General features: G+C 42.0%; 3 protein-coding genes across 5 annotated transcripts; 1 reads left to right on the plus strand and 2 right to left on the minus strand.

The window, feature by feature from the left end:
- Positions 1–1045: 1045 nt before the first annotated feature.
- ark2n (arkadia (rnf111) N-terminal like PKA signaling regulator 2n) lies at positions 1046–11279 on the minus strand. Of its 3 annotated transcripts, XM_069673495.1 has the most exons (5): positions 11091–11279; positions 9227–10132; positions 4099–4269; positions 3528–3639; positions 1046–3410 (listed from the first exon to the last, which is right to left on the minus strand). In XM_069673495.1, exons 2-5 carry the CDS (start codon positions 10062–10064, stop codon positions 3221–3223), a joined length of 1311 nt encoding a protein of 436 aa, XP_069529596.1. In that variant the 5' UTR covers positions 10065–10132; positions 11091–11279; the 3' UTR covers positions 1046–3220. The 3 variants fall into 3 exon arrangements, with proteins under 3 accessions (XP_069529596.1, XP_069529598.1, XP_069529597.1); XM_069673497.1 differs by lacking the exon at positions 4099–4269; XM_069673496.1 differs by lacking the exons at positions 1046–3410; positions 3528–3639; positions 4099–4269 and adding an exon at positions 4476–7578.
- An 837-nt stretch (positions 11280–12116) lies between these two features.
- On the plus strand, positions 12117–16610 carry atp5fa1 (ATP synthase F1 subunit alpha). The gene is made up of 11 exons (XM_069673179.1): positions 12117–12223; positions 12793–12868; positions 12962–13131; positions 13434–13607; positions 13745–13911; positions 14267–14567; positions 15401–15625; positions 15699–15806; positions 15889–16033; positions 16145–16295; positions 16390–16610. The coding sequence occupies exons 1-11, from the start codon at positions 12164–12166 to the stop codon at positions 16466–16468; spliced, it is 1656 nt and encodes a 551-aa protein (XP_069529280.1). The 5' UTR covers positions 12117–12163; the 3' UTR covers positions 16469–16610.
- Positions 16611–18141: 1531 nt separating this feature from the next.
- Positions 18142–21189, minus strand: hwa (huluwa). Its single transcript, XM_069672914.1, has 4 exons — positions 20602–21189; positions 20287–20289; positions 18606–18801; positions 18142–18308 (listed from the first exon to the last, which is right to left on the minus strand). The coding sequence occupies exons 1-4, from the start codon at positions 21187–21189 to the stop codon at positions 18142–18144; spliced, it is 954 nt and encodes a 317-aa protein (XP_069529015.1).
- Between the last annotated feature and the right edge of the window lie 1203 nt (positions 21190–22392).

Genomic DNA, 22392 nt, shown 5'->3' on the forward strand with positions numbered 1-22392 from the left:
TCTCTCTTGTACTCTCAGCAATGTCTGCACATATTCTTGTATAAGCTATAGGTGAAATGTCCAAGTAGAAAAGGTCCTATTTAATTCTAGCTCTATTGGCTGCAATATCAGCAATTAATATATTTTCACCTCTAAAATCAATATCAATATCGGCCTTAAAAGTCCTTTATCTGTTGGTTTCTACTAGAAACTTCCTAACAGCCACACACAAGAGCAAAGACTACATAGTCTGCTTTCCCGACTGACAAGGAAATAAGTAACTGTACAAGCAGGTCATTAAATAACGCTCTATTTATTTAGTTTTAAAATAGTTTCTTTTTTTGTTCTACAGACATAATTTCAAGGAAGTCAAGGACTTGCAGAAGCAACAAAATAAACACCTTTTTTTGTTAATTTAAAATACTGACAGTCAAATAAAACAACAGAAGAGTGAGGCTAAATTACAGGTATGAGGATGATGTCTGACATGAGGTTAAAGATGGGACCAAACATGCTATGTGCAACCAAAGTCGAGCATCACTGCCCAAGTTTTCTAACAAAACTATCAATAAGGACGTGAGTCTTACTAACATTTCATAAAAATCCTAAGGAACAATAGTGACATGAGTTTTGCAAGCAGAAGTGGTTTGGTAAAAGAACTGTCAGTAATGGTAGCTGCGTGTAGTGGAGAAAAAAAACTGGCCAACATTAAACAAAACAGAAATATCACATTATATCGAACTGAATCTGAGTTTGAAACAGAATTCATGTCACCTCATTTTACAACAAATGCACAGACCTCCAAATTAAAAGACTTATAGAGCAAATTTAAAAGAGCAATCTGGAAGCAAATTTAAAACGGGGAAAGAAAACAGAACTTAAAACATAAATTTCATTTAGACTTTGGTTTAGTTTCTTATATTTAAAATTTCCCTTCCCTTCTGTGACCAGCAGAAGTAATATTACTTGATTTTACAATTTTCAAGCATCATTTAGGAGAGTATCCATGATGAATTTAAACAAATATGAAGAGTTAAAACAGTGTGTGAAGTTGGATCATTATTAAAAAAAAAACCCAGCATGACTGCAGAACTGCATGAAGACAGAAATAAGACCACAGGGAAGGAGAGCAAGCAGGCCCTGAGGTCCAGGGTAAAAACAGTAGAAGTCTCCTCTATAACCTCCTCACATGTGGGCACTCCTTTTATGTTTGTGCTAAATTCAAATCTATTATTAAAATATTAATTGTTGAGATAGCAAAATCCACGGCTTACTCGGGTAAAAGAATAAGCTTTATATGAGTCTAAAGAAAATAGTGCACATTTCAAGGCATTCAGGCCATCTTGCTTTGCAGTATTCAATGGAAAACACATTTCCTCAGTTGTTATAAAGGGGTCCCCAGAGGTTTAAAGGTGTCTGCATCCACTCAGGATAATCATGCAAACATTAAGTGCACCCAGTCATACATTCACTGATAACTACGTCACCTGGGACACTAGCAGACTCTGTGGCTCCCAACATAAAAAAGTCTCAAAACAAAAGAAACGGGTTTATATTGCCAACACCACCACATGTAGCAGTGCCGTGGTGGAGGTGAGTCGTGTTTTGTAGTGTGTTTGAATCTTCCCTCAGAGTTTGAGTTTAACCAGTTGATTGTTTTCATAAACTGTAAAAATGTATAGTAATATGGTAGTAACAGGAACATTTTGTAAAACGCTTATTTGCTTTTTGTCATGAGTTTTAAAGCTACAGCTAGCAGCAGGCTTGCATAGCTTTCGCAAAGACTTGAACTTGTAGCTTTGCCCTGTCCAACCCATTCTTGGCCCTGAGCCTTTACCAGGCAATCAACAGGGACTGAGAAATAGTCCTGTTAATAAGCCCTCTGAGAACAGCTTTTCTTTTTAAACTGGGGTGTTTGTGTGGATTAAACAAACAAACAAAACATAAGCAGGTTAATTGGTGAGCTTTAGAAGTGATGGTGGGTGGATTTTGTTATCTTTGGTTAGAGGCGGGCTAGCTGTTTCCCTGTTTCTAGTCTTTGTGTTAAGCTAGGCTAACCACCCGCTTTATGTGGCCTTATATTTAACGGAGAGATATACAAGTGGTACAAATCTTCTCCTCCAACTCTTGGCAAAAAAAACAAATAAGCACTTTTTCAAAAATGTCAAACTATTCCTTTAATGCCGGGATCAGACTACGCACATTCGATTATGAACGATGAACGGACGTTTAGTAACATAACTGAAGAATAGCGACGCTGCGTCTGTTTGACATCTCCTACAACGTGTTCCCTGACGCTGACCAGTATGATGACAGAGTGCTCTGACGCGTAAATGTATGATCCTCGATGACCTATGCACTCTCGCAGGGTCGTGAACAATGATTGGTCGGGGTCATACTTGTAGTGTTGCCAGTCTCCCGACCAAGACACGGCACGACTTCATGCCACTGTGCCTGATTAATCTGACACGGTGGCCATCGTGAAAGACAAAAAATATCGTGTAGTCTGATCCCGGCATAAGACAAACCAAAACCCTCCCTGCCAGCACAGATCACAGGCTGTACCAACGTTGGGCACAGTGTAGATAAGTAAAGCCATCAATGCAGACTGACCTAAATGTGAAACCAGTGGTGAGACTTCGAAACAAAATCGACCATAGACAGATACAAAGCAAACTTTGCCATCATTCTGTGGTCTCCTGTACAACAGAAAGTGCATCAGCTGCCATTTTTGTCTTGACCGCAGGTGACTGCAAATAAAATGCCGAATAGGTCTGAAAATATGCCATTCAGAGTCTGTAGTGAAGCAGGTCAACAGTCATGACGTGATACGGACCTGCTCTCAAGCAGCAACTTGAAGTTTTCACTATAGAGTTTGCAAGCACGCAACATAAAACGTCTACTTACATCCGTCAATAAGGGGTAACTGAGGTATTAAATGAAGGATATTGCTATCATTAAAAGATAAATCACTCTAATATATGTTTCCACCTGCACCTGAAGTGTGTGCCATTTTATTACAACTAAATCCAAGCCAAGATCAGGGAATCACGTCAGTAGAATGGCTTTGATACACATGATTGTTTAACAGTTACTTAAAAAGACAAACAGAGCCCTGGTGCGGGAAGAGTCCACGAGCGGTTACAGGCGAGGAAGCATTTCAGTCGTAACATGGAGGCAAGGCAAGAGGGATGAGGAGGAGTGAGAGGAAGAAACAAGGAGTCTTCAGTGTACAAGTTGTTTAAAGTAGGTATTTGTGTCCGGCGTCCTCGTCCAGTGTGAGGTCCACCACTTCGGGAGGGGACACCCAGTTGGGCTGAGGGGAAACAGTAGTCCAGAGCTGGGGTTGATTTGTGCTGTTTAACTGCTCCACTGAGTTGTCTTTCCAGGAGGAGAGGCTCTTTATCACACCTCCGCATGGGTGGGCACATCTGGATGTAGAAACAAAGTAATTAAAAAGCCGAATGTATTTGTAAAACCAGAAGGGAAGAAGTCACGTTAAAGAAAAGATACATTATAAAGATAAGCTTCACCGGTGAGAGATTTACCGTGCTTTCTCCTGCACTCCGACTATCTCCACCTCGCTGTCTGAGGAAGCGATGTTAATCTGGCCCTTGTGTTGAGAACCTTCCTTGTGCGACCGCTCTGCCTCCACGTGGCCTGAAACAAATAAAGAGGGACAGAGTCACACATTGTGAGGAGCACCCGACCAGTAGAGAGCTTCAGGCCTCGCTGACACACAAAGACTGCAGCTGCTTTGACACAGACAAGAAGAAAACAATGATGAATCTGACACTTAGCCTAGCAGATATAGCAGGGAGTGACACATTGGACAAAACATAACATTGTGGACTTTATATTCAAGTTTTGACACTGCCGGCTAGTCAGTCAGAAAAGGTCAATTTGTTTTGTCTTGAAGCAAGGCGGAAAAGGACTTTTTTATAGCACCAAGCCAGTAGTGAGGGATGAAGGCAGTAGACTTCAAAAAGGCGCACTGCTGAGCTTAAAAGACCATTTCCCCACATAGCACGCTGCGTATTGGTGACACCCATGCCTCTAAATGTCCTGTCTTCACTGAGAGGAAATTATCAGTTTGGATTTACCGGGTTTGTAACTGACCTGAGATAGAGCTCAGAGCTCTTATACACCCAGAGTGAGCTGCCATATCCTGGCCTCTGTGTGTTTTTAGCTCATGCTTTATCACCGTGGGCCGGACTGTATCCACACTCATACTCTCCTGGTTAGAATCAGTGTCTGAAATATCATAGTGACCCACTACTGGAGGCCCGTCTGCAGGAAACAAAGAAAACACTTTATTATTCAAATCATGCCTGGGAATAGGAAGGCCGGTTGGACTCCATATCCCTGCTAACTGTTGCATGTGCATGAGTGTACACAAAGAAACAAACCCTGTTTTCCCAAGTGCAAAACATTGTGATAACCTAATTCCAAAGCAGTAGTTCTGCTGTAAAACATGAGCAATAAGAGAAACCTTTAAAACAAGACACCCCGAATGCTCCTATGCTTTCAGAGTGGTTGTTTGCAGAGTGTTAATAAACGTTTTGCAGCAGCATTTTTTTTATCTCCATTTATTGCTTTTAAAATAACAGCCATTCACATAAAAACTACACTAAAATACAGTCATTACAAAACACTTTAAAATGATCTTACTCTGTGAATGAAATGTAGTGAGATAAGAAAAAATAAAAGGCCAAAACAACAGAAGAAGTGGAAGAGCGGGAACATGTAGCTTTGTTCTACCCTGTAAAAGGAGTCCCTGGAAGAGTCGCACACAAACAGCTACCCTGAAGTGTCTACGGGTGTGTGTGAGAGAGAGAGAGGGTTCGTCTGGACAGCATGTACTATGAGAGAGCGCTGCTGCCTATGAATAGCTGGTTGGGCTGGAATAGGCAGGTACCAGGGTTACCAGAGAAACAGATTTAAAGGCCATGTCTTAGAGATAGAAAAAGGACTCATGTAAACCAGGAGATTCTCTTTGGTAAACAATGGACTGTCCTTAGTGTTGTTTCTAATGCACACAGTGTGTGATTGTAAGGGCTCACGTTACCATGTCGACAAAACAGCTGACTTAAAGGTAAATTCAGTGTGAACAAATGCGGGACAACAGTCAGTGGATGCATTTAAACCTAAGTGGCAATAATAATAATTATTAGGGCTGCACCCGACTCAGAATTTTGTCAGTTGAATCAGATTTGGCTATTCAATCCCAAGTTCTATATGGATGCAAGAACCATATGTATATTTATATTTTAGATTGTAGTTTATTTGAATGAATATTAGTCTTTAAGTTAGCGACCACTCCGCTTGCAACCCCCAAAGAGCTTGAAAGAGACAATGACTATGAACATGACACTGCTTTATTTTAACCAGTTTTAATCACCAGGTTCATATGTGTTGTAGAGGAGGAAACCTCATCTTGTAAGAATTAGTTTGTTGTGTGAACATCGACCCAGCTAAAAAAAACAGAGAAGGGCAGATTCAACTGACAAAATGCGAGCCAACTTCTTCGCGGTCTTCTGCACTGATTATTTGAATTGTCACTTTTTTTAGGGGCAGCCCCAATAATTACGCAACATGAACCGAAAACAACAATATTCACACATTTTGAAACCGAAGAGAAGGCCGAGAGAAAACAAGTAAACAGATAAAATGTCCCGTCAGTCACCGTTTATCAGCATAAGCAAAGCTACACCTTGCACACATGCTGCTGATGAGAACTAATTTGGCCTTGCACATTCTATATACTAATATAATCACATGCAAACAGGTGGGGGAGCTTCCAGCTTTCAGTTGTGTAAAACTGACAGTCATAGGGCTACATATACACATACAGAAAATGTTACACTTTTTTTTAACACCCTAACTACAAATAGGTTTAGGCCAAAGATTCCTTCATGTCTGGATGGTGTTAGCAGTGTTGCGACTCTGTGGTCATCTACATCAGTAAAAGTAGTTTGAGGAAAGGGTTGAGGAGGAGTGTTTCCACCTCAAAAGACCACAGGATCTGAACCAGAGAAGGCCACGTGATCACTCAGATCAGTCAGTATGTAGGAAGTCAGTAAACATTGCCATGCATCATATATGTGTTAGTTTGATGCCTGGGTTTTTTCAGTTTAAAGTCAAACTGCAGACACAGGCCAAGCTGGCAGACCAGTGCAAATAAAATATTAACTAGGCGAGTACGAGTGAAATTTTTGAAGCTCTTGACATTGCAGCTGATAGCCACAACATAGGAACCCGTGCCTTATCTGATGTCCATAATCTATACATAGGCTACTAAAAATAAACAGTGGGAGTCACTCCCTCACTAGTTTCTTGTTACTGCACAAACGCAGCGATAGCAGCAAATGTAACAGAAAGGCAAACGTTAAAACATCTAATCTAATTATTTTTAAAACAAGAAATCGTGTGGGTTAGCATATCGTGTTTATATTTATATGCAAATCTATGTTTGAAATGTTTTGTTAGTAAAGCTATGCCACCAAAATAAAAGGTTGTCACAAGGTTTCAAAAGTCCTGAACCATTTACAAGCAAAGTGCAAACGTAGTTCAGCAGAAAGAAAGGTTATGTAGAGTTTGAAATGTAACTTATGAAGAAATAGTTCTATGATGCTCTGTGTATCATTCCCAGCATAATGTCAGAATGACAAGGCACATGCTTTTAAGCAGCAGCACCCCACTTTAGCACTGTCATGATGGCTGCCAGGTGCTGTAATGCACATTCTGTATGAATGACATAATCATCTACTCTGTGTGTGTGTGTGTGTGTGTGTACGTGTGTGTGTGTGTGTACAGCTGGTCTACAAAAACAAACAAGCCATACATTAAGCAGTAGAATAAGAGCCCTGACTCAAGAGTCTATTGAGATACGCCAGTGTCCGTGTCACAGATGCTGCAGAAATCAAACAGGTGAGTTGAATTATTCAGAAAGTCAAATCTCACAGTGATTCAGTGCCAGCAGATGCACTGGGCCTCAGGTCTGCAGTCCAGTTCCAAAGAGCAGCTCTGTCCCAGCTGCTGGAGAGGGTGTATCTGTTTAGTGACCTCACATCATTTACCTAGTAATACCCATTGCCATGCTTACTGCATCAACTAGTTCTACACTTTGTAAGATCAAAGTAGGAAACAGCGAGGACTGAAGAAGAATCTAAACATTCAGGAGACCAGGGTCTGGAACAGCTAGATTTCCATTCTGAGTGGCAACTTCAGGTAGGATGTTGTTGTTTATGGGATTGGGGGTGAGACTGTTGTTCTCTCGTGCCAACATGTAGGCAGCCATAGTCTCTGCAGACTCTGACGATGGCAAATAGGAACTGGGCGGGGACGGGCGTCCACCCTGCTGTTGCCCCTCGTGGGCGTCACTTGATCGTTTGGAGGAGTCGTTGTCCGAGTCGAGGTGTGCGAGCTTTTCCATCCAGACGCGGAAGCGCTCCTCAGTCTGCCGCTGCATCACAGCAAAGCGCGTCATGGCCTCCTCCAGAACGCTGCCGATGCCGTTCCTGTCCCACGTACCGCTGTCCAGCAGCCCATGAATCTGGGCGCCCACTCTGGATCTCTCCGATGCACGTCTGAAGCCAGCTTTAAAGACATTGAGGCCAAGCCATAAGAAAATACAGTAGCACGTTCATGCTTCGGAGGTGGACTTTTGTATTATAGAGAAAATGAGTTTGTTTTTTGGTTACGTGCAGATTGACTGTTTTCATGCTGATGGACTACATCATGCAGTTGTAGCACTCAAATCTGTGTGCGGGATGTAAAAATGGTTGAAAACATTTCATGTGGTACGGATCCCTAGAGTAAGATAATTGGATATGTTTGGCGACTGTGGTTGGGAAGATGTATTAACTGGAAACATTTGAGGTTAATGCACCCGCTTGAGGCAAATTCATTAAAAAACTATGATGACAGGCAGCAGTTATGTCCAACTATATCTTATGCTAACAGTAGGCCCATTGAATAATACCGCTAAAGAGCTGCTAAACAAAAATCTAACCCTAGATAAACTAGTAACAATCTGGAAGCAAAATAAACAATTTTGCTGAGAATTTAGTTGAGAAAAATCTTGACTCATCACAAAAACCCCCAAATTTAATTGTGAAAAATAGCCTACCAGAACCAGTGCAAAATGATTTTTCAAACATACTTCACCATCGTAAAAATATCAACCCTAAAGTAAATGTCAATTCTCCTTCGACAGCTGTAACAGGCAGCCCCCTTTTAATACCACAATGCTAGAACTCAACTCCCCTGTGAGATTTCTACAATCATCAGGAAACATGAGATGAACTAAAAGAACAAACAGAGGGCCAGTGTGCCAACAATACTATCAATCTTGGTCTGCCAGTGTTTATTATTATTAGAACGTTCTGTGCTTGACTTAAGTTTGAAGCCATCTTCAGTTCAAGATGAATATGCATTTATATTTTCACTCAATGACAAAAATCGTACTCATAGAGAATAAAAGCACCCGTTTCCAGCTCTGAAATGCTTCATCGCCTCCTGTGTACACAGAGTGAAGTGTATGATAGACCTAAGGAATATTAAAAAGCCACAGGCAGTCAAAGAAAAGCAGGATACACTTAATGAGTCTCGCAACTCATACTAGCACAGTGAGATCATACACCATTGTCTATTTGCAGCGAAAGGCTGAGGATATAAACGGCTCACTTGTTGAATTGCAGAAACCACAACATAGGTTAGATTACCAGAACTTGGTTTAGATATCACTCAATGAGTTGAAGAATGTCCACTAGACTTCCACAGCATGCAAACGGTGAGATTGAGTTCCAACAAAACATTATATGACTACAAGTGACCCTTCTACAACAGACAGTTTACATATCTACAGACAGAGAGAATGAAGACAAATGATGAGTGAGAAAATAACACAAAAAAAGAAAGTGACTCATAAAACAAACAAACAAAGCAGTGCTTGTACTAATCTGATGATATTAAATAAGGCTTTGTGCTGTTACATGTTCATACTTTATGTGGCAACTGAAAACTTTGGTTTGGGCTGCCTGAAAATTTAAGTCATGCAGGCAGCCCTGAATTTAAGCTAACTTTAACTCTGTTTTAGACAAATTATCTTTGAATGTCATATACTGTAGGCCTATGTGTTTTCAATTATGTGATACAGTGGAATATCTAAGGCCCTGCTACTGTAACCCTGGACAGTAATATGAGTGTTGTGCTATAAGCATGTGTAGTGAACAGCGGGTGTTACCTGAAATATCTGTCTTGATTGTCTTGCTACCTCCTGAAGTGTCATCGTCGTCGTCGTCAGAGGAGCTGGTGCTGGAGTCACATGTGAGCTCGCTGTCGCTCGTACTGCTGTCCTGCAGCAGGTTATACTTCTTCCGCGCTGCTGCTTCTCGTTTTTGCCTCAGCAAACGCATCCGCTCCTTGTGTTTCTGGCTCCGGTGACCTTTCACTTTTCCCAGCTTGCCGTTGGTTTGTTTTTCCTGCCCTCCCGCTGTGGCCGCTGTGGGCTGGCAGCGGTTTTTCTTTGCAGCCATCGCATTAGGAGGCATCTCGCTTTCCGAGCGTGATCGCCTGGACTTCCTCCCTCCTGTAGACGTGGCAGATGCCTGCCTTCCTGCTGCCTGCCCGGGATCATTGGTAGCTTCCATGTTGCCCTCTCCCTCTTCTCCTGCGGGAGGAGCGGCACCTTCATCCCCTGAGGAGAGTGTGTCTGAGTCAGCGAGGTGGCCGCTGGATGAGGGTGAGAGCATGCAGGGGTTTGAGGAGTCACTCTCATAGATATGACGAGTTACAGGCTTGTCACTCCCTGTAGAGGCATGCTGGGACTCTGGGGAGTCTCTGCGGAGCTCCTTCATGAGGCATGGCATGGAGAGGAGACTCTGCTCACCCTCTGTATTCAAGGGGCTGTCTCCGTCCTTTTCCCTCGGTGGCGAGCTGGTACTGGTGGTGGTCTCTGTTTTCAGATGCTCATCCAGCTCTCCCTGAACAGAAGCCGCAGCTGATTGTGCTTCATCAAGGCACTCTAGGGGGCATTCAGCATCTACAAATTCCTCTGCCTTCTCTGAATCAGCCATCTTCATGCTAGTTGAGCCCAGAGCCCAAAGGTCCAACAAACATGGACCAATGTGCCTGGACAGAAGCTCACCTGCTGGAGAGAGAAAAAAAGAAAATTTATGTTACCTTACGGTCCAGATCTGGGCACTTTGTACATCTGTGCAAAAGACTGGTTATCTGAGAGCATGGGGAATAATATGCAGTTTTCTACAAGGCAAGCTATTATGAAAGTAAGATTTGTTTTTAAAATGCGCTGCCAACTTTCCGCATCTGAGGTGTGTACTTCATTAAAATACTAGCTGGCATCAAATGCCTCAGTTTTTCCTTTCCTGGTAATGATTAGTTTGTCTTGTGCACATTTACATGTGTTATTATAGCAGCAGTCCCAAATTCTAGTTCAGCTATTTTAGCAAACATTGTTGGCACATTCAAGCTCTTTTACCCTCCTTCCTCCTTCTCAAAAACTGACTTAAAACGTATTTAGTGCATTCTTTTCTTGATTATTATGCGGCATAACTATAGCTGTTCACACGCCCAAAACAGAATATGATCATTTTATGCAACAATTTGCACAGGAATTGCCATTGACGATATTGCCTAGCATTTTTAGTTCTTTTTTAATTCTGTTTTTTTGTCGCACACAACCTGAGAATGATTTCATGTGAGTCTGTTAAAAACTCCCCAGCCACAGTAAACTAAGTCTGCACTATGAGGCATTTATTGGTGATTGAGACACTTTCCTTAGTTGTGTCTGGCTAGCTGAAGCTAATAGGCTAGGCTTCAGACTCCACTTTTAGCTGCGTAGTAAAGCTACCCTCGGTCATAACCTTACACTCTGTAAACTTGGCAAGAACAAGAAGACGACAAGTCATGCAAAATGTTCAGGTTGCAGGACAGCTGCCTCGCAAGATCCTATAAATGGAAGCAGTATCTAACCATCCGGAGGCGTAACAAGCAGGATAATGTCAGCAGCTAGCTAGCAGCTAACGTTATCTCAAGCAGAGCGACTTAGCCAACTTAGCCGTTAAACGGCTGCGTTAGTTACAACTTACCGCGGCTTTAGTTATATTCCTCTTTTTCCAGTGTCTGACTTTTCGACATCTTCGATAATGTGTAGTCTCTTTGATTTACGATGCATAAACAATGCACAAATAAATATACTTTACTTCTTTACAACTTGTCAGAATTTGAACGTGTTTTGGCGCAGTGTGCTCGCACCTTCGCGAGCCCTGTTAGCCGTTAGCAGCTAGCTGTGTGTTTATTTTAAAATGTCTCCATCAGCCGTTCGTCTTTCACAAAGCTACATGCGCCACTTCCGGCCTATTTTTCACGACAGAGCGCCCCCTGTGGGTCCAATATTAATACTACAGCATGGAAATACCGCAGGACAAGTATGGGCAGCAGTGCAGGGGTCACTATAAATCCACTAGATTACAGTGATAAAGCAATTAAATATTTTATTCAACCTTTTAACAGTTGGATCAATTTAATTTTAACAAATTTAACTGAATTTATTAAGAGTTGGAGTAAAATAATAGGTTTATAAAAATGCTTATTGCATTGATTAATTTCTTAAAAAAAACATGTACAATATACAATTTTTTTGTGTGTTCTGCATATCTTTCGCCAAGGAAAAATGTGTACATAGTGTGAATGATTTTATTATTATTATTATTATTATTATTATTATTATTATTTTGTTAGTTATTATTTATATTGTCATATATTTTTTATAAATCTTTTTATTGCCACCTACTTATTGTATATTTTTATTACTTGAGTACTTAATTTAATTTGCCTTTTTTGTGAGCTGCTGTAACGACTCAATTTCCCCTGTGGGCTTGTCTTATCTTATCTTAGTTATTTCATTGTCTCCACATATATGGCTTTTTAAATTGTATCATTTATTTTTCATATATATATACGGTATATTAACGTATACATTAATTTGGCTGTCTATTTATTAATAAATAGTTACACAAAATAATATTTGGATTAGAATTAAAAGTTAGAAGTTTTATTTTGAAGTACTTCCGGGTCACTGTGACCTTTCAACAAATCGTTGCCGTGTCCGCCATCCTTCTCTCTCCGCTGTGGAGCAGGACAGATACAACAGGACACAGACATGCTGTCAGTTCGCGTTGCAGCGGCTCTTGCCCGCAGTTTGCCTCGACGGGCTGGATTTGTAAGCAACTCTCACTTATTTGTGTTATATTTTGTATCGACTTTCGTACGAATATCCGTACTTTATGTAGTAGCATTGTTGTGCATGCACACGTCTTTGCACCGGAGGACACCGGGCCCTTCACATTGCTAGTTCACTCTGTTAACATTTGCAGCTGACAGACAGGAACAAACCTCCCACACGAGTACAGGACATTATTTAAGCTGTTAAGAACTCTATATTTTAGTGTTAATATATTTTCAACTGAGATGACTGAATCAAAGTGCAAGAATGACGAATGAAATTTGGCATTGAAGGTCAGGTTTCTTCCACTCAACAGGCTAGCTTTCTCTGAAAATGCATCTGCAAGTCTTAACTTTGCAAAGTTTGACATGTGTATAATGGGTGAAGTTGGACTAATAATATACTATTCTGGTTATTAACTGTTATTGGTGAGGACTGTCCTGTGAGTCTCCAGACTACATGACCCGGTGCCCTTTATTTTGAAAGAACTCAACTCATGTTGCAGACATCAAAAGCCAAACATCGATTTAAGCTCATATTATGATGTGATTTTTATTGTCTTTAAGGTATCCAAGAATGTTGCTGCAGCTTGTGTAGGAGCCAGGAATCTTCACACCACCCGACCATGGCTGCAGAAAACAGGTCAGCTAACTGAACTGGTAACGTTATTACACAAGCCTTCCAAACTTGTCACTAAGAGCCTTTGACTTAATGAACACTTGGCATGCGTTATAGGCACAGCCGAGGTGTCGTCCATTCTGGAGGAAAAGATCATGGGAGCTGACACTGCTGCCGACCTGGAGGAGACTGGTCGCGTGCTGTCCATCGGTGATGGTATTGCCAGAGTGTACGGTCTGAGGAACGTGCAGGCTGAGGAGATGGTGGAGTTCTCCTCTGGTCTGAAGGTCAGTCATGCCTTATTTCAACTGCTTGGTGCGGATCTAACCGACTTGACTTAGTTAAACCATTGTGTTTTTACCTTGGCAAAAGCTCCAAGCGAGCTGATGCTAAAAGGTTGAGTTAAAGGACTTCAGACCACTAATTGGTCAGAGAGAATCCAGCATAAGACACTAAAGTATTTGCTTTACCAGCCTTTTAATTATTTCCTGATTATTAGAGGGCAGTTTATTACTATGTTATCAGTAACGTGTAAACTATACAAAAAGTGTTGTAGCTAACTTGAAGTCTTTTCTTCCTTCTTCTATAGGGCATGTCTCTGAACTTGGAGCCCGACAATGTTGGTGTTGTGGTGTTCGGTAACGACAAGCTGATCAAGGAGGGCGACATTGTCAAGAGAACCGGAGCTATCGTGGACGTGCCCGTCGGTGAAGAGCTCCTGGGCCGTGTTGTCGATGCTCTGGGAAATGCTATCGATGGAAAGGTAAGTTATTATCATGCATAAAATTCAACACAAACTGCTTTACAGAAAAGCAGCCAACTAATAAATCATTATAACAGGATAAAGCTAGATGAAAAGGGTTGTCTGGTCATTTAATAACGTATGTTTTGTCCTCAAAGGGCCCCCTGGGCTCCCAGATCCGCAGACGTGTGGGTCTGAAGGCCCCTGGCATCATCCCCCGCATCTCTGTGAGGGAGCCGATGCAGACTGGCATCAAAGCCGTGGACAGTTTGGTCCCCATTGGTCGCGGGCAGCGTGAGCTCATCATCGGGGACAGGCAGACCGGGTAAGAGGACGCTGCTCAAAGTGAATAGTTGAACACAGGGCACATTTGATGTTATTCCTGGTGCCTTTGAAATGCTGTTACAGCAGTGGAGGTGCTAACACTAAATAATCAATATTGCAATAAATCATGATTAATGCATGTTTGATTATAGGAATATTTACTGTGTTTTTGCATAATGTGTGGTTGAAGTTGTTTTATACACTATGATTCATAATACTGTTAGTATATAATCTAATAGTTAGAGCCTTAAAAAAGTAATTACGTCAACCCAAACATACAATACTCGAGGGTTTTGTAGCAAATGATCTTCCTGGATCTGTCGTACACATGTTAAATCTTTGTATTTGTGTTGCAGAAAAACCGCCATCGCCATCGACACAATCATCAACCAGAAGCGCTTCAACGAGGGCACCGACGAGAAGAAGAAGCTGTACTGCATCTACGTCGCCATCGGCCAGAAGAGGTCCACCGTGGCTCAGCTGGTGAAGAGGCTGACCGACGCCGACGCCATGAAGTACACCATCGTGGTGTCTGCCACCGCCTCCGATGCCGCTCCTCTGCAGTACCTGGCTCCCTACTCCGGCTGCTCCATGGGAGAGTACTTCAGGGACAACGGCAAGCACGCACTCATCATCTACGACGATCTGTCCAAGCAGGTGAGTTTGATTTAGTCTGATTAATTTTAACACACAGTTGCTGTAATTACTTTAAATAAGGCTGACCCATAAAGTCGATTGTTTGACTCATCAGTGGAGAAGACCCAGAGCCCAGTCGCATTTCTGTACTTGTTTTTGAGCTTTATAAAAGGACACAGATCAATACAGGAGCAACAGAATGGCAGGATGTAAACCACAAAGATTCTCAAAACGACACTCAACTGTTCACGGCTTATTGTGTTTATAACGAGAGCCGATTTATCCGCAGAAGTCTCCTCCTCTTCAAAACTATCTCACCTGGTGATTAAAACTAGTAAAAACTCTGAAGAAAGCAGTTTCAGGCTATAAATCAGTGATTCTCTAAAGCTTTTTGGTGGTCACCGTGTGTGAGGAGGGTCTAGGAGCGGCGCTGCTGCTAGCTTAGTCCTCAGTTGGGTTTAAGCTAAGGATTCCTTATTGTTCATCATCCTAAACAAGGATTTTATTGAGAGCCGAATTATCTGCAATGCTCTTCTTCGCTTTAAGCCAACTGACCAGGTGTTTAAAATTGGTAAAAACATTGAATAAAATACTTTTAGATGAAAAATCAATGTTTCTCAGATGCTCTTTGGGGAGCTGCGAGCCTGGTTGTCGCTAACTGTATCTCAGTAGTCCCGAAATTAGCACATTGACGCAGGTTTTGTGCTCCCGTCGGTGCCGATCAGAACCAAGGAAATAATTACCTGGGTCTGAATGTCGATTGTATAAAAGCCAGATCAAACAGATACAGCCCTTATTCTTCACAAAGTTTGCTCTGCTGATAACTCCAAACTTGTTGTCTTGTCTTTCCGCAGGCCGTCGCCTACCGCCAGATGTCCCTGCTGCTGCGTCGTCCCCCTGGTCGCGAGGCTTACCCAGGAGACGTCTTCTACTTGCATTCCCGTCTGCTGGAGAGAGCTGCCAAGATGAACGACAACTTCGGCGGCGGCTCCCTCACAGCCCTTCCCGTTATCGAGACACAGGCTGGCGACGTGTCAGCCTACATTCCTACTAACGTCATCTCCATCACAGACGGACAGGTGGGCGTCAGACTTGCATCAGCACTATAAAAATCCTGGTTCGACAGATCACTGAATCCTGTTTCCTCCTCAGATCTTCTTGGAGACTGAGCTGTTCTACAAAGGTATCCGTCCTGCCATCAACGTGGGTCTGTCTGTGTCACGTGTCGGATCTGCTGCTCAGACCCGGGCCATGAAGCAGGTCAGCCTTCCTCGTCACAGCCCATCCCCCAGCTTTTATCACAATGGAAGTGTTTGATTCTGACCTATTGGCTTCTGTGCAGGTGGCCGGTACCATGAAGCTGGAGCTGGCTCAGTACCGCGAGGTCGCTGCCTTCGCTCAGTTCGGTTCTGATCTGGACGCTGCGACTCAGCAGCTGCTGAACCGAGGTGTCCGTCTGACTGAGCTGCTTAAACAGGGACAGTACTGTGAGTATCGGTTTAGTGTTATATTTCCCTTTGTTGGCTTCTCCTTACAGTAGATCTATCTATTCTTCAGTCTTCTTATATTATGTATGACTCCATGCTTCCCTCTTTCAGCTCCCATGGCTATTGAAGAACAGGTAACGGTTATTTACGCCGGTGTGAGGGGACACTTGGACAAAATGGAGCCCAGCAAGATCACAAAGTTTGAGAAGGCGTTCCTGCAGCACATCCTGAGCCAGCACCAAGACCTGCTGGCCGCTATCAGGTGAGTTAAAGAGCCTTTGAGAAACAGCATTAAGACTTTTGCATTGTTCTTAAAGTTCTGTTGTGTATTTTAACCAATCTGTTCTTGATTTCAGGGCTGACGGCCAAATCTCTGAGGCATCCGATGCTAAGCTCAAGCAGATTGTGTTGACTTTCCTCTCCAGCTTTGAGTAAAGATGCTTCTCGGTCTGGTTGTTTTCATGTTTGCGTAGTGCAACGTCAGTTATTCCTCCCATGAACTTTAAAAGGAACTCAAGTGGCACTTGGTCGTTAATGTACAGATATCTCCTGACAGAGAATAAAGTATTCAAACCAGTGAACTCGATCGCCTCTTGTTGTGTGTGGACTGTGGGGTTACTTCCTGTCAAATACAGTATACATTAATGGTGCCTCACACCACAATTTGATGTTCATACTGATCATATAAATAGTTAAATAAATGCTAATATTACTGTACTCGTAAGCGATTATTAAAATAGGAACTGGTCATATCTTTTAAATGGATATTCTCATGTTTTGCATGGTTTTCACATTTCTGGGTGTTCATTGTTCAGTGAAAACTGCATAATTCCGTGTTTTTCCAGAATTACATTTTTAAAAAGGTAGCCCCTGAAATGGGCCGTTCACAACAGCTACAGGTTTCTATGTAGAACCAATAGAAATCGACCAATCGTAACTCACCGTCGTTCACCTCAGGCTGCCTTCTCGCACTAGCTTGTAGTCAAGTCGTTGCCAAGATTTCAAGTTACCATTCCGATACCTCCTGGCGATTCTGGCTCGTACACGTAAGGCCAAATAACTGATCCTGGAGCAGCCATGTATTGTACAACTTAGGAGTGACAGTGCAGAGCGGCCGCTCGCACACATGGGGGAGGGGCTACGCGGTCACTCCAAATACTGTCAGCCAATCGTAGCTAACGTCTGACCTTTGAATGGCAAAACGACTTGTTCGTTTCAGGAGGAAGGAGAGGCTCCGAAAAACAATTAAATTATGTATACAATTTTTAAAACGAAACAAACTTTACTAAAGTGATTCAAAAACACATTAGAAATGATTAAAAAATAAAAACAATTACAAAAAAATAAAAACGATTGCATAGCTAAAATATGTCCTGGACGAGCAAGTCTATACTTTGCTAACTTACCGTTTATCTGTATTGTATTTATGACAAGCAACCATCAAGTCTTGAATCGGGCTATCTCTCTTAATATCTCAGTGTAGAATAAGCCTGGATAAAAGCCTACAGTAAGGACTCGTTCTCGTCAGTAACACTAACAGCAACCACACAGCGCCCTCTGCTGGTGAGGAATCGCACATGGCTAAATCAGAAAACGTGAGATGTTTTGATGTACTAAAAAACATTTAAACATGCAAATGTCATCCTACCTGTGTGACAATACTTTAATTGATTTAATCATTAATATACAATTAAAAAAAGCACTTCACTAAATTCTAAATTAATCTTTATTAAGTGATTCAAAACATTTCAAACAAAATCAGTGAATATAAATCTTAATGTGAATGTTTGTTCATGAAATCCAGGACCAGCTAAACAGCCCTGTTAATATAATGGTGACTATAACTAACAATAACATCAGTGACGTAGTGCATATGAAATATTTCACATTAAACTCAGTGAAGGTGCAGTGTAAATATTTAACTATTTGAACAAATTCAGTGGCAGAGTGAATTCATCATCAAAACATGTGTTTAAACTCGTGTAAAGTGAATATCAGTGAGACAAACTAAATAAATTAACTCCAAATGAAACACATATGTTACTTAGATTAAATAAATAAGAAATAGAAAATAAATAAACATTAAAACTACTGACAGATGTGATGGATCACACCCAGTACTGTTTGGTGTGAATCGCAGGTCTGTGGTGCTTCTGTTTGGGTAGATTATTCTGTTTGACGTAGCACGGGTCGTAATAGTCCCACTCCAGGGCCGAAGCGAGGACACCGTTAGACAGACCGTCGCTGTCTGCAGACAGAATCCGCAGGGACACACCTGGAGAGAGATCAGGAGAATATATAACAACTCTCTAAAAGATCTGTACCTCATCTAGAATTGATTTTTATGCAAATATTTGAAACTGCTGGACATGACACGCTTCCTAATTCACTAAAAAGTAAATCCACACTGTATGTGCACTGAAGGTTTGAAATTTCCACATCACATTTGTGTCAAAATGATGTATACTTTATCACTTCCTGTCTTGTTTTTGCCAGTTTGCTGCAGCAGTAACATTAGTTATTGATGGCAGCCATATTGATCACAGTGCAGCTGAAGCAGACCGGCTCTTACCTGCGCTGGCACCAAAGTCGCTGTCCAGTCCAGGCCCCACTGCAGACGTGTTCAGGCAGGACGTCTCTGAGGGCGGGTTGTCGTACTCGCACTCCATGTCCACTTTGTCAAACACGTGAACTGCAACACCTGGACTCACATCTGTCAGCATCTCGTAAGTACTGCTCCGACGGGCCTGACCCCCGTGTTCTGTCCCCTGCCGCGAACAAAGACAAACATATGGACCTCACAATTCTTCTAATTCCTGATTGTAGGATCCTGTTATAGGCCTCCAGGATCTAGATTTTACTTTCCCTGTTTGCTTGGAATAAATAAGCAGAGTAGGTTAAAAGCAGTGACAGCAAACACAGTGGCACAGACACAGAAAAGAGCACTGCTGCAGTAACGCACACTTCCAAGTGTCTTATTGAGCATATTGACTGTACTGAGATCTCTGAGGACTGCAGAACCTAAACAGCCACAGCCACAGAGAGCAGTAGTAATGGCTGAGATGCACTAATACACTCGATGGCAATTACTAGGAAAGTGATTGTGTCAAAGATATGACATTGATGTTGAAGTAAAAAGCAAGATATAACTGTTATCATTTAAACAGAAATTAAAATGAATGATAAAAATCATCATGGGTAATAGACAATGAAGGTTAATATTAAATATTTTCCAGATTATTTTACAGCTATACAGTGGGGATATTTGAGTGTCGACAACCACATTTAACATATACATAAATAAAGAAGTGAGAATACAAATGAGGTTCATTAAAAAATATCAGGACGAGTAGATTTTTGCTGCATGAATGTGGTTGATAACATTCTTTTATTAATATGATTTCATGACCTAAAATAGTCCCTACCAGTCAATTCTATATCGATGTGCCTTTCCAGGTTTCAGGGCTGATTAAAAACAAAAGCTGGCATGTTGAGCCATTTTTCAACGCATTAAACCCTCTCAATGTACGAAATTAAAGCCAAAATAGCCCCCGTGACGGGCACTGCCATCTTGCGATGGTGACATCAGTAGGAGCCAGAGTTGTGCAGTAGAAATCGGCGGGTGGAGCCGCCGTAGCCACTTTCGCTTACCAAGACACACACTTAACTTTCTGAAAAAATACAGCAAGGATCCCACACGTCGGCGTGTTTAACAGCAGAACAGCTTCTTGTGTTGGTCTGAAGCAGACGTTTACAGATATGGAAACTTCTATGACTGTTTTAGTTACGTTTCTTTTCGACGTTCCTCCTTTACGCTAATCAGGAACAGATCGGCTGCAGGAGCCGTATTTGTCAACAGAGCTGTCAATCATCCTTTTTACTGCATCAAATAACTAATTAAAAACAAACTTGTCAGAAAAATGATACAATGAACAAATGATAAATCAGCATGATAAGAACTAACTATAATGACAGAAACCATGTCAAAAATGTATTTGGCGTGTATTTTGATTTCATAGTTTGATTCATGTTCCATCTGTTAACATGGAGGAGGCGGGCTTTATGACCTATACTGCAGCCAGTCAGCAGGGGGCACTTAAAATGTTTTGGCTTCCCTTTTAGGGAGCTGTCATGCCATCCATCTTTTTATACAGTCTATGATAAAAACAGGTTAAAGTGTACTTTAGCTGATCTTGTGGCCAAGTGTCACAGTACAGTTTTTTAGAGCTTTGCTGTTTTAGCTAATGTTGCACCTGCTTTTTAAGATTTGTATTAAATCAAATTACTACATAAGAAAACTGGGGCCAGCTATGGCCTACTCCAGAAACAATGTATATGAACACAGACCAAGAGGGGGTCAAAGGGGGCCAGAAGCTCAGTTTTACCCTGGGCCCCCAAAATAGTGTGCTCCGCCCGTGCTGTTGATTACCATGATTTGAACCTGTATTGTCATCACAGGCTTAAAGCAATGTCAAACTGTGATTATTTGTAAGCCTAAAGAGAAGCTAACATATATTTTAGGCTATATTAAGAACAGAAGTGCCAACTCGAGTTATTTCAACACTCACCATTGGAGAGTTTGGCGGAACAAGGTTCACTCTGGTCTCAGCCTCTGAATCACTGGACTGCGGTAACACTGGCGCGCTTTTACACCAGCCCGCTTTACTGTAAGTCCGTGAGCCGGAGGCCAGGTCCAGTCTGGGGCTGAAACCAGCCGCGGACGAAGTGGCCCGGATGGTGCTCGGCGCCCTCAGGGACCCTGACCCGGTGGTACCGTCTGGCCTCAGAAGCCGGATCCTGTGATCCACCCTGCTGGCCCTCTCTCTGGAAGAAGCCCGGGAAGAGGTGACAGGATGGGGCAGGACGGGCTCAGACAGAGACATATAAGCTCTCCTCCCGTCCTGCAGAGGTGGAAACACCGAATCGGAGACTCTTCTGACTCGTTGCAGGGTGGACTGTAAAAGCATCTCCTCTGTGTCCTCTCGCTTCGGTCTGCTGCTCTTTGACAGGATCAGGAACTTGTAGCCCAGAAACAGGCAGTTCAGCAGCAGCAGAATGACCACGCAGGGTATGAGCAAAAGGACCACTAAAGTCAGGTTCGTCACAGGGTAACCTTCAGTCAGATTTGATGCTGTGGTCTGACTTATCTGCGACATTTCATCCCAGAGGACATAAAGGAAGCTTTTTGGAGAATTGCTGATCTCAGTTGAGATTCCACGTTGTGTGAATGCACAGGTGGGCTGCTGTGTCAATCAATGTGCACTACTTTGTGTTTGACAGTATTTCTTTGAGACATGCCAGCCTGCTGCTCAAATGTAAACAGCCTCCAAATGGGAATGTTGGCTTCTGACACTGTTGTCTTCATCATCGCAGGCTGTCAGTGTTTACAAAGCAAAGGCTTGAAGTGAGACGACTTTGGAACGAGCACTATGGCAGCAGGGGTTACAGATCAACAGGTGTGTCCTATTATGTGTAAAATGTTAAAGCAACCAATCACCGCTAGATGGCAGCAGGTGGTCACACTCCTGCATCACTGCCTCTTTCTGCGGGGATGATTTCGTCCTCTGAATGGTGATTTTATTTTTTGCTGCAATGTCTGATAGTTTGCAGATAGTTTGTAGTCAACTTGTATAGTTTGCTTAATATCTCTATTTGAGCAGGATTTTGTTGTATACCTGTACAATGACAACAAACATATTCTCTATATGTTGTAGTCCTCTTAATAATTTGCTTAGGACGCTTGTAGTTGTTTTTTATAGTTGGCTGAGAGCTTGTATAAGGACTTTATGAGTATAGGGACTTTTGTAGTCCACTTAGTTTGCTGTGGACTTCTTTAGTCCATACAGAATGTTGTGGACTTTGTAGCCCACTTTGTTTTATGTAGACTTCTTTAGTCCATACAGAATGTTATGGACTTTTGTAGTCCACTTGTAGAGTTTGATGAAGACTTTTGTGGTCCACTCATATAATTTGCTGAGGACATTCGTAGTCCACTGATATAGTTTGTATGGACTTTTGTAGTCCACTTACATAATTTGAATGAACTTTTGTAGTCTACTTCATTGTATATTGACTTTCTGTAGTCCACTTACAGAGTTTGCTGAAGACTATTGTAGTTTATTAACAGTTTGAGTGGACTTTTGTATCCCATTTAGTTTGCTGTGGAATTCTGTAGTCCATACAAAATGTTGTCGACTTTTGTAGTCCACTTAAATAGTTTGTGAGGACTTTTGTAGTCCACTTATATAGTTTGTGAGGACATTTGTAGTCCACTTATATAGTTTGTGAGGACTTTTGTAGTCCACTTATATAGTTTGTGAGGACATTTGTAGTCCACTGACATAGTTTGTGAGGACATT

Source organism: Semicossyphus pulcher, unplaced genomic scaffold (assembly GCF_022749685.1).
Source record: "Semicossyphus pulcher isolate SPU_LCO1_2020_fin unplaced genomic scaffold, fSemPul1.0.p SCAF_22, whole genome shotgun sequence".
In the NCBI taxonomy this organism is placed as follows: domain Eukaryota; kingdom Metazoa; phylum Chordata; class Actinopteri; order Labriformes; family Labridae; genus Semicossyphus; species Semicossyphus pulcher.